Below are 10,596 nucleotides of genomic sequence, written 5' to 3'. Positions count from 1 at the left end.
GGATGCGCTGAACCTTGGCCGCACTGAACCTTGTCTGAGTCATTTCATCGGTAACTGAAGCACTGTCTGAATCGCCCCTGTGCTGTGCGCTGGTTGTCTCTGCGTCCTCCTACCGGGCATATGCGTCGTTAGCGACATATTATGGACTACAGCTGGCCGGCGAGACCGCTGAGCCGCGGTTCGGTGTTGGGCGTTACCGGCCCAGCGCGTCCACGATCTGTCTCTCCACCGGCCACGGTGTTGACTGTTGACTGTGTAAGATGCTTCGTGCATGCTACCCAAACCCGTGTACCGTTGTCATCGGTGTGTGCACAATATAACTGTAAGGTGGGCAAACAAAATATTTCCTCTGGGGTATATTCTTGCGGCGGCTGGTTGCTTGACGGTGACAACTCGGTAACGCAACGAACAGTGCACTGACGCGCTCGGCAGCCTCGACGGTAGCATTCTGAGATGGGCGGATCAAAACAAAACGAAATCGGCTCGGTGAAAAAAATGGAAGCGTTACGTCACAACCTAATTGTGAAGGATTCAGGAAAAGGGCGGGCAAATAAAGGAAAGTTTTACTGGGGTAGGAAAGGTAGGTTACATTAGTATACGCACGGGTGAAGGTAAAAAAAGGAACAAGACCACGAATTCATAACATTCTCCCCACTCGAAGTTCTATGAACTTCGAAAACCGGTTACAATTGCACACGGTAAAACAGGCACTTCAAACACAACAAAACACAACACTTCACTGCGAGCGGCGCGCTAACAGTCACCATCGCAGGCCTACTCGCCGGCGGCCTCCAGCGCGTAGAGTTTGTTGACAGGGCGCCGCGTGGTCCTGCCGCGCAGCACTATCACCGCGGCGCGAGCCTGCCCGTCCGGCCCACGCAGCAGCTCGGCGACGCGGGCCAGCGGCCACCCGCCGCGCGGCCCCTCGTCTCGCACCAGGACGACGTCGCCGACGCCGGGGACACGACTCGGCCGGCCGCGCGGAGAGGTGCTCCAGCACCGCAGGGCACTCAGGTACTCAGATATCCATCGCCGGTTGAGGTGGTCGCACACTCGCCTCCGATGTCTCCAGGCCCTGGTGATTGGAGACTCGTTCAGAGATGGACAGAGAACCCCATTGATAGCAGTAACACCGAACAAGAAGTGGGCGGGTGTGAGAACATTCTCTCCGTCATCCTGAGTGAGAGGTCGCAAATTGATCGCAAAAGCCAGCTCATATAGAGTAACCGACAGCTCCTCGAAGCTGAGATGGCACAGGTGCAGTGTTATTCTCAGAGCCTTCTTGGTAACTCCTACAAGTCGTTCCCAATATCCCCCCCACCACGGGGCCGATTCGGGGATAAACTTCCACGTCACAGAGTGGGGAAGGTGACCGGTCAGCGCGTGAAAGGTGCGAGCGTTATCGCTGTAGACCAGAATGGGGGTGCCTCGCAGTGCAAAGAAGCGCCTTAATGCAATGATGAGGTCAGACGACGCTTGAGAGCGGACGAGTTCTAGGTGTACCGCTCGTGAGGTGGCACAGGTGATTAACAAAATCCATACCTTCTTCTGGTGCCCGTCCACATACAGTGGCCCCATGAAGTCAACTCCCACTTTGGAGAACGGTCGTGCAGGCTGGGTCCTGAACGTCGGCAGCGCACCCTCCGGCGATCGGTACGGCAGGCCGCGGTATCTCCGGCATCGGGTGCAGGTGTCGACGACACGGCGAACAGCTCGCCGCCTCACCATGTACTCTGCGGCAGCTACAGCGAGCGTCACGCGGGTGCCCTGGTGGAAACACCTCCGATGAGCGTCATCAATCACCAGGGTGGTTACGTGCGCGAACTCTGGTAAAATGATAACAGGGGCTTCGTTTGTGCGCGGCACCGACTCTAGGATTCCGTCCAGGCTCAGCTGGGGGGCGAAGCTTTGCGAGGCACGATCTTACCGGGAGAGGTTGGCAAGCGCGGAGAGCCTCGAGCTCCAATCCGAAGTGCCTCTCTTGCGCTTCCCCGATTAGCAGCCGCAGTGCGCGCCTCCTCTCTTCGGTGGTCAGCTGCGAAGAATCCTCTCTCTCCGCTCGGGGTCTGCGGGCATTGTCAACGAACCTCAATACCCAGGCGTAGCGGTTCACCGCCTGCTTCAACGACGAACATTCAGTCACATCGAACAGGGATACGGTCGGCGGCCGCTCTGAGTCCCGACTCACAGTGCAGGCCTCCACACGTCTCGACTCACCAGTCTTGGTCGGCTTCAGCTCCTGAATCGCGTCAGCGCTGGGCTCAGCTGGAACAGGCAACACATCAACAGTGTCCACGCCATCAACGATAAACTTCGGTCCGTGCCACCACATGGCACTCTTCGCCAGTGACTCGAGAGACATACCTCTTGTGCCGAGGTCCGCTGGGTTCTCCTCACCCCTGACGTGTCGCCACTGGTCCGCGCGCGAGAGCTGGAGGATGGCCGAGACGCGATTCTCCACGAAGAGCTTCCGTGGTCTCCCACAGGAGATCCAGTAGATGACGTCCATAGAGTCTGTCCAAAAGTACACTGTAGGAGACGACATGTTCAACGACTTCCTAACGAAATCCATCAAACGCGCCCCAATCAAGGCCCCCATCAGCTCCAGGCGGGGGATGGTCAGCTGGGTGGAGAGGGGGGCGAGTCGGCTCCGGGCGATCAGGAGCTTCGCCTCCCCACCCTGCACAGCATACACAGCGGCACAGAAGGCGACGGCTGAGGCATCACAGAACACGTGATACGTCGCTTCCTCCGATAAGGTAATGGTACACGGTCGGGGAAACCATATCAGCTGACGGGCTGAGGCCCACCAGGCTCTGACCTCTGCCTGAAGTGCTTCCGGCAGCCTCTCCTCCCACACGCCGGGCGGCATAGTCCTCCAAGTCTCCTGGAAGAGGACCTTTCCACGAATGATCCATGGCACGAGTACACCAAGCGGGTCAAACGGTCGTGATAAAGCAGACAGCAGCTGACTTTTGGTTACAGGACAGGTCGACTCTGGGACAACCACAGCGAGCTCATCACGAGTGGTGCTCCACATCAGACCCAGGACAGGCGCATCCTCACACACGTCCCCGGTCACTCGCGTCTTGTGCAGAGACATTCCAGCCTCCTGGAATATCACGCGAGTCTTCTCCATCGCTCTGCAGGCTTCATCCTTGCTAGAGAAGGTGAGACATATGTCATCCATATACAGACCGGAGCGCACCTTATCGCACAGGTCCTGCTCCGCGCTCTGGTACCTGAGGTGGGTGTTAACAGTCTGCAGCAGCATATACGGCGAACACTTCAAACCAAATGGTACTCTCTGGAACCTCAGCACACGATCCAGCCAAAAGAACTGCAGGTAAGGTCTGTCCTCTAGGCGTACAAGAATCTGGTGAAACGCGGCCTGGATGTCCGTCTGACAGGCCACCGGACCTCTGCGAAAGTTCAGCAGGACAGCAGGCACTCGACTGAGCAGATTCTCACCAGATTCCAAGTACGAGTTGAGACTGTAGCCGCTGCCGTCAGCTGCCGAGCCGTCGTACACCACGCGTAGTTTGCCGTTCCGATGCACCCCGTGGTGCGGTAGGTAGAACGCAGACTCTCGATCTTCAGCGATGGGCGCGTCCTCGATGACGCCGGTCTTCCTCAGGTTGGCCAGGTGACTGTCGTACTCGTCGAACTCCTCTGCGGTCAGCTTCTCGGTCATACGGCGGGTGCGACTCTCTGCAACAGCCAGGTTAGCGACGGGGCGACGGTCCGACTTCCACAACAACGACATCTCGTAGCGATTCGCAGCAGGAACCCAGGTAGGTTCTTCAAAGTTAGGCATACAGGTACTCACTTCATCTTGGGCGACCCCCACGGCGTCCAGTGTCCACATCTGCTCCACGGTTTGGCATCGGTAGACGTGTCGGCGCGCTGGTTGCTGCTGGCTCGGCGCTGCTCCGTGCAGCACGTGTCCGAAGATCGTCTCGATCAGCCTGAGAGCTGGTGAGACCTGGACATGGTTCCACAGCACAACATGGTACATCTGATCCAGGCCGATCAACAGATCAACAGGTCCCCCCTGGTAATCATCAGCCAGCTTCACACCACTTGGGAGCGACAAAAAGTCGGGTTTTCTGTCATTTACAGGCGCACACAAGCGATCACTCTTCCAGAACTGGAGCTCCTTTCCCTCACCTGTGTGACGGCTCCTCAAGGTCACCTTGACCTGGTCATAGGTGCGTGCCTCCTCAACACGCTCAGGGAATCCAATACAGGCGAATGTCCCCTGTCCCAGTACCGCCAGCCCGAGCTCTTCAGCGACAGAGGCCCTGATGAATGAAGAGTCTGATCCCCCATCAATCATGACACGGACCTGTTTAGTGCCCAGGGGCCCAACAGCATCAACCAGTACAGTTTGGTTGTAGCACACTTGGCCATGCATGTCATTGCCAACACAGTCAGCACTCACCGCTGCCGAACAGTGCTGCCACCTATAGCCGGGCTGCCAAGTTTGACGAACATCATACACGGGCTGCTTACCAGCAGGCGGATCCATGCCAGCGCCAGGTGCAGGAGCAGCAGGCAGAGCAGATGCGTGCGCATGAGCCTGAGGTGCTGCAGCAGCATGCCCAGGAGCCGCTGGAGGTGCGGCTACACGAGCAGGGACTGCAGGCAGCGCAGCAGCAGGAGCGGCATGCAGAGACGTGTGATGTGCAGCACCGCACACCGTGCATGACCTGCTTTTGCACTGACGAACAAGGTGGGGTCCGAGACATTGGTAACACAACCCAGCTCTCCTCACTACTGCCCATCTTTCCTCCACAGACATCCTCTGATAAGCAAAACATTTGTTCAGGCCATGCTTGTACTTGGTACATGCTGCACAAGTCCATACACTGGCTGGGGCTGGGCTGACTCGACTCTGACTGACCGCAAGAGCACTCACTGTGGGTGGGGAGCCTCTCTCCTGGGCTGTTGGACGCTTACTGCAGAAGCCAGCCTCCTCTCGGATGTTCATCTCCCTCTGGAGAAACTGCAGGAACTCCTCCAGTCCTGGAGACGGCTGATGCTGCCGCGCCCACTCCAGTCTCCACGGCTCAGGCAGTTTTCCTTTTGCTATGGGTAGCAGCAGGCTGGAAAAACTGTCACAGCCGACTCCCATCGCTGTTAGAGTCCTCACGTGAGACGTCAGATGATCAATAAAAGACCTCATCGAGGTCAAGTCATCGGTTGCACACGGCATGTTCAGCAGCCCCTTAATTATCTCCTCTTTTACTCTCTCAGTTTGACAAAACCTGTCCTTCAATGTGTCCACAGCAGAGTCGTAACACACGTCAGACACTGGTATGCCCTTGATACACTGTAGTGCAAGACCAGACAGGTGACTCTTAAGTAAGACAAATTTCTGTACAGTTGCGTACCTTGGGTTGGTGTGTACAGCAACTTCGTAGAGGTCCCAAAACTCTGACCACTGCAGGAAGTCCCCACCGAACACTGGCAACTTGACGTCAGACACCCTGAGATCTGTGACATCAGACTGAGTTGGGGCGGGGGGAGCCACTACAGCACTCTCAATCCTGATCAGCTGACGCCGAGCCTTGAACACCTCTTCCCTCAGAGTATCAATATGAGACGTCTCATCGGGTACACCCTTAGAACTGAGCACACCCTGCAGTGACACCATCTGCTCCTCCAGCTGACTCAAAACATGGATTTTGTAAGCCAGATCATCTTGATCCACAGATCCTGCTCTGTACTCTTTTAAATCATTGACCAGCTTTGTAGCCTTACCTCGAAGCTTCGTCCTCTCCTTTACCAACGCTTCTTCAGTCATCTTCTCCAGCTTGCACTGAATATCAATGCCCAAACAAGCACAGCAAAATCACAGTTGAAATTAAAATCAAGGCGGGTGTTATCCGGCCCGCGGAGGACTATGTAAGGTGGGCAAACAAAATATTTCCTCTGGGGTATATTCTTGCGGCGGCTGGTTGCTTGACGGTGACAACTCGGTAACGCAACGAACAGTGCACTGACGCGCTCGGCAGCCTCGACGGTAGCATTCTGAGATGGGCGGATCAAAACAAAACGAAATCGGCTCGGTGAAAAAAATGGAAGCGTTACGTCACAACCTAGGGCCTGTTCCAGCGCCTCCAGAAGAAATTCTTGACTGGAGGCTCTACCAGAGGTTTTACTGGAGGCGCTGGAACGCAATCTGGAGATTTCTGGAGATTGGCATCATAGATACCAAAAGAATGACGATTGTTCTCTCTTGAAACGCAAAATTTGTTTTCAATTTTAGTTAAAAAGATAAATAAAATTATAGCAATGTAATTTTCTTTACATTCAAGTTGTAAAATAATCAGTCAAATTTCCTTTGTTTACATTCGTGATTGTCACATGTGCGCCATAATTGTAGACCAGAGCCTCCAGAGAAATTTGGACCTCTCAACTCTCTGGAGGCTACTGGAGGTTTCTGGAGCTTTGGCGAGAGCTTTCTGGAGCTTTCTGGAGGCGCTGGAACGCTCTCTGGAGGATTCTAGAGCTTTCTGGAGGTTTCTGGAGGTTTCTGGAGGCGCTGGAACAGGCCCCTAATTGTGAAGGATTCAGGAAAAGGGCGGGCAAATAAAGGAAAGTTTTACTGGGGTAGGAAAGGTAGGTTACATTAGTATACGCACGGGTGAAGGTAAAAAAAGGAACAAGACCACGAATTCATAACAATAACCAATAAATGTTGGTTGTCGGCATTTTGTGTTTTAGGGTGGCGAGACGATTGGTATCGGGTGGAAGGGGTTGGTTACGCTCGCGGACACTATTTGTAGGCGGAGGGAAGTTTTTAAGGTTGAAGTATTGGGATGCCTTTTCAATCTTTTACTGGGTTGTTTTTTTCCGGCCGTCGAGTGCTCCACGTCGTGTAACCTGTAAGCCAGTGTCAATACGTTGGCAACCGGAACCCCAAACCCTTAAGGTCGCCGAATACGTTGAAATGCGTAGACGAATTTGCTGCTGTCTTCATGGACATCCTAACGGGGTTTTGCGATTCATCCTTGAGACTGCAGCGTGAATGAGGGCGATAAAAGGACGAAAAACGGCGAACTATTCGATTTTGCTCCAAAGCTGAGCAGTCCGGCTCCACAGGAAGCGAGATGGAGACGAGTCTCCGGTTGGAAGCACGCCCCTCGGCGAACACTAAGCGAGAGGGGGTCGGCACACCACCTCCTCCCTTGACGTCTAGTCGAGTTACCACCAGGGGGCAGGAGCAGCAGTACCCGAATCCCGTCGGCGAGACATTTCCGACGCCATCCCCGACGGCATCCCGGCTGAGAATGGCTCATCTGGGCCGGTGCCCCTTCCAGAACGCAGGGCTGAAGAGGCGTGTCACCCGGCCACCGCGACTGTCTCCGCACGGTGGAAGGCGCAACCCCCAGGACCCCGTTGTCCGGGTGTACGGGCACGGGTCGGCTCGCCTAGCCTAGTAAAAATCGGCTTCCGGTGAGAAATCAAGTGCAAAAACACCGCTCATCAATAACAAAAACACGATAACAAGGAAAAGTCAATACGCATCATCTGTCCTTTCAGTGATCAAATCAGGTCATCAAGCGCGTGTCAATCCGGAGCCGAAGGGGCGCCTCTCCCCTTACCGGCCGAAGTTACAAGCGTCGCAAGGTGGGGCCAATAAGCCCTGGGCGAGGAACAGCTCCGACAACGGTCAGCCCCTGTGGGGAGAGTGCGTGGTAATGTGAAGATGAAGTCCGAGTGGTATGTAGGTTGGGTGACGGTGGGCATTGTGGAAAATTCGTACGAGGATAATTAGAGCTCCCTGGCCCAATGACAATGATGCTCCTGGGAAGTTATTATTTATTATAATAAAATTCGTATTTATCGTTGAAACATATTTTACAACAGCATAGGGAGGCAGCGGGGTTACTTCACCTCCGTCCTACAGTAACGCGATCGGTGGGCGATCGTAGGACAGCCTCCAGAGCCAACACTCCACGGCGAGCCACCCAGCATGGCGGCGCCCGGCACCCTTCCCAGCGTACGGCTGGCCGGCCTATCCCCACATAAATAACACGGGTTACCCGTCCGCCTAGCCTCTGCCGAAATGATTAATACACGGAGCAACGTCGTTGTCAAGTGCCTACTCTACAGTCGCGTCTTGGCCGTCGCCTCCGTCGTGGCCGCGGCTGGAGCCTCGGGTCACTCGGACTCGCTCTCGGTCTCGGCGCTCTCGACGATCAGTTTGGCGGAGCTCTCGCTGGTGCCGGCGCTGTTGGTGGCCCGGCACGTGATGACACCAGAGTCCTCCTCGTAGGTCTCCACGATCTCCAGCGAGGCCGTGTTGCCGCTGATGGCCATCTGGGGAACGCGCGCACAGGGGTGAACCAACGGGGCCCACGATCACCTCGGTTCACTGGACCGCATCCCTCAATCAGCCAACCCTTTGGTTACTGAACACAATGTGTTATGAAGCCACTGACCTTAAAGTCGCGGCTCTGCGGAATCAGGGTGTTTTCCCGCAGCCAGCTGACGGTCGGCGTGGGCTTCCCTGTGATTTTGGCCGAAAAGCGGGCCGGCTGGCCCTCCTCGACGGTGACGTCCTTCATGGGAGTGACGGTGGGCGCCTCATCCTCCTTGGGTGCTGTGGGCGAGCGGTCGGGCGGGTCGGTCGGTCGGCCGGCCCGCCGGGCAGAGATCCGCAACAAGTTCAGACCAGTCGGGGCCCCAACCATTCGCCCTGAATGCGCTCGGCGCCTGGGTCCGGCGTCCGTGCTGCACCGAGCCACTCACCTTGAACTTTGAGCGGTGCTTTCATGGTGGACTTGCCGGCCGAGTTGGTGGCCACGCAGTAGTAGGTGCCCTCGTCCTCCGGGAAACACTCGGAGATGCGCAGGATGAACGCGTCGCCGTCCTGTTCCATCTTGAAATACTTGGACGGCTTGATCGGCTTCTCGTCCTTCAGCCACTGGGCCGTCGGCGCTGCAACGGGCGTCTGTACTCAGCGTGGCCGCAACAGTGAGGTGGAGCGAACGCAAATATGCGAGAGACTGGAAGGCTCGGCATTGCCAGGCATTCGGCATTCGAATAACCGAACCTGATCCACCGTCAGACCGGCGGTTCCCCAACGGTGTGCTAAATCTGCGTCCGACGGGCCCAGCCGTTACCGAGCTGTCCGCTCCACTTACCTGGGTGTCCGCTGAATCGGCACCGGAACATGGCCGCCTGGCCCTCGACCACAATCAAGCCCTTCATCGGCTCCACGATCTTGGGCGCTACGGCCTGTTCCTGCGGCTGAGCCTTGGCCTTGGCCTTGGGCGCCGGCGCCGGAGGAGGGCTCTCCACCACCAGCTGGGGACGAAGGAGTGGGGGTCAAAGCCAGCTCTCCAACAATGAAGCGCAGAGAGGCGCGACTCGAGAACGATCACTAGCGGCTACGGACGGGGAGACGGCGGGAGAGGAAAGAGGAACGATAACAGAACAGCTACGTGCGCAGATAACAACAGATCAGCAGGTAGCGATTACGGGGGGGGGGGGGGGGGGGGGCGAGGAAGGCGCTCCGAGGGGCAGGGTCACCCGCAGCGCGCCCATCGGGCCGGGGCCACCGACCTGTCCCTGACAGCGCGCCTCGCCGTTCTTGTTGATGGAGACACACTCGTAGCTGCCAGAGTCGTCCGCGGTCGGCTCCAGAATCAGTAGCGTGTACACCTCCTGGTCCTCTAGGATCTTGAACTTCATGTCAGCTGTGATCTTACGGCCGTTCTGCGCGACATACGATAAATACGACACTCGGTCATCGAGGCATCAGGCAGAGCGAGCAGCACGATGCGCCCTTTACACACAAGAACAGTGCGCCGGTAGCATTGAGGTCGGCGGCGCCGACCTTTTCCGCTGGCAACGCTGGTCGGCGCCCAGATTTCCCCCCAGAGCCGGACCGTACTGACCTTCAGCCAATAGACGTCCATCGGCTTGGTGCCGGCCAGCTTGGCGTCGAAGCGAGCCAGCTTGCCAGCTTTGACGGTGGTGTCCTGGATGGTCTGCACGAAGTTGGGCGGCGCCGCCGCGCCGCGCTCCTGTTTGCGCTGCTCCACCACCAGGTTCGCCGAGCACTTGGCCTTGCCGCCGCGGTTGGAGGCGATGCAGGAGAACTGGCCCGAGTCCTCGCTGAACACCTCGCGGATCTGCAGCACCGACCTGCGCTGGGTGGTGGTGATCTGTCGGAGCGGGAGGAGCGGGGCCGCGTCACGGGAGGCCGGCTCGCGGTGGACGACCGTCACGGCTCACGGTCCGGTTCACGACAGACGTCCGGCGGCCGGCCGTCCGACCAGCCAGGCAAATAACACGGGGCTGGCGCCCGTCCCTTGGATCGTGATTCACCCTGAATGCATTCCGCCTGATTGTTATGAATGATACGGACTCAGCACAGACCACTCGCAACAATATTGAAATAATAACGTTGTATAAGGAGCATGTTGCTTTAGATTTACAGAAGAGAAATGGCGTTTCAATACACCTAGCAAACATACCGTTCAGAGTTTTTAATCTCGGGACAGTTAAATCCTTGTCCACACATCAAACCCCCTAATCCGGGCTGGACGGCCCCCTTCTTCAGACGTGAGAAGCTCC

General features: G+C 56.8%; 2 protein-coding genes across 3 annotated transcripts in view; both read right to left on the bottom strand.

Moving 5' to 3' along the window:
• Positions 1-343: 343 nt before the first annotated feature.
• LOC122375544 lies at positions 344-6,098 on the bottom strand. Of its 2 annotated transcripts, XM_043355008.1 has the most exons (3): positions 1,928-4,508; positions 1,543-1,767; positions 344-1,075 (listed from the first exon to the last, which is right to left on the bottom strand). In XM_043355008.1, the coding sequence occupies exons 1-3, from the start codon at positions 4,415-4,417 to the stop codon at positions 1,019-1,021; spliced, it is 2,772 nt and encodes a 923-aa protein (XP_043210943.1). In that variant the 5' UTR covers positions 4,418-4,508; the 3' UTR covers positions 344-1,018. The 2 variants fall into 2 exon arrangements, with proteins under 2 accessions (XP_043210943.1, XP_043210942.1); XM_043355007.1 differs by having other exon boundaries at positions 344-1,767; positions 1,928-6,098.
• A 1,715-nt stretch (positions 6,099-7,813) lies between these two features.
• The window catches only part of LOC122375546 (titin-like), a 37,872-nt gene continuing 35,089 nt past the window's right edge, over positions 7,814-10,596 (bottom strand). The window contains exons 48-53 of the mRNA XM_043355013.1: positions 9,915-10,184; positions 9,580-9,732; positions 9,159-9,321; positions 8,764-8,952; positions 8,454-8,614; positions 7,814-8,331 (exon numbers count right to left, since the gene is read on the bottom strand). Of these exons, the coding sequence (XP_043210948.1) occupies positions 8,173-8,331; positions 8,454-8,614; positions 8,764-8,952; positions 9,159-9,321; positions 9,580-9,732; positions 9,915-10,184 (1,095 nt within the window). The 3' untranslated portion in view covers positions 7,814-8,172. The remainder of the gene's footprint in view (positions 8,332-8,453; positions 8,615-8,763; positions 8,953-9,158; positions 9,322-9,579; positions 9,733-9,914; positions 10,185-10,596) is intronic.

The sequence above is a fragment of the Amphibalanus amphitrite genome, unplaced genomic scaffold, assembly GCF_019059575.1.
Source record: "Amphibalanus amphitrite isolate SeventyFive unplaced genomic scaffold, NRLGWU_Aamphi_draft 001866F_arrow, whole genome shotgun sequence".
In the NCBI taxonomy this organism is placed as follows: Eukaryota; Metazoa; Arthropoda; class Thecostraca; order Balanomorpha; family Balanidae; genus Amphibalanus; species Amphibalanus amphitrite.
The sequence above is the reverse complement of the archived record's forward strand: the minus strand, read 5'-3'. Positions and strand labels throughout refer to the sequence as shown.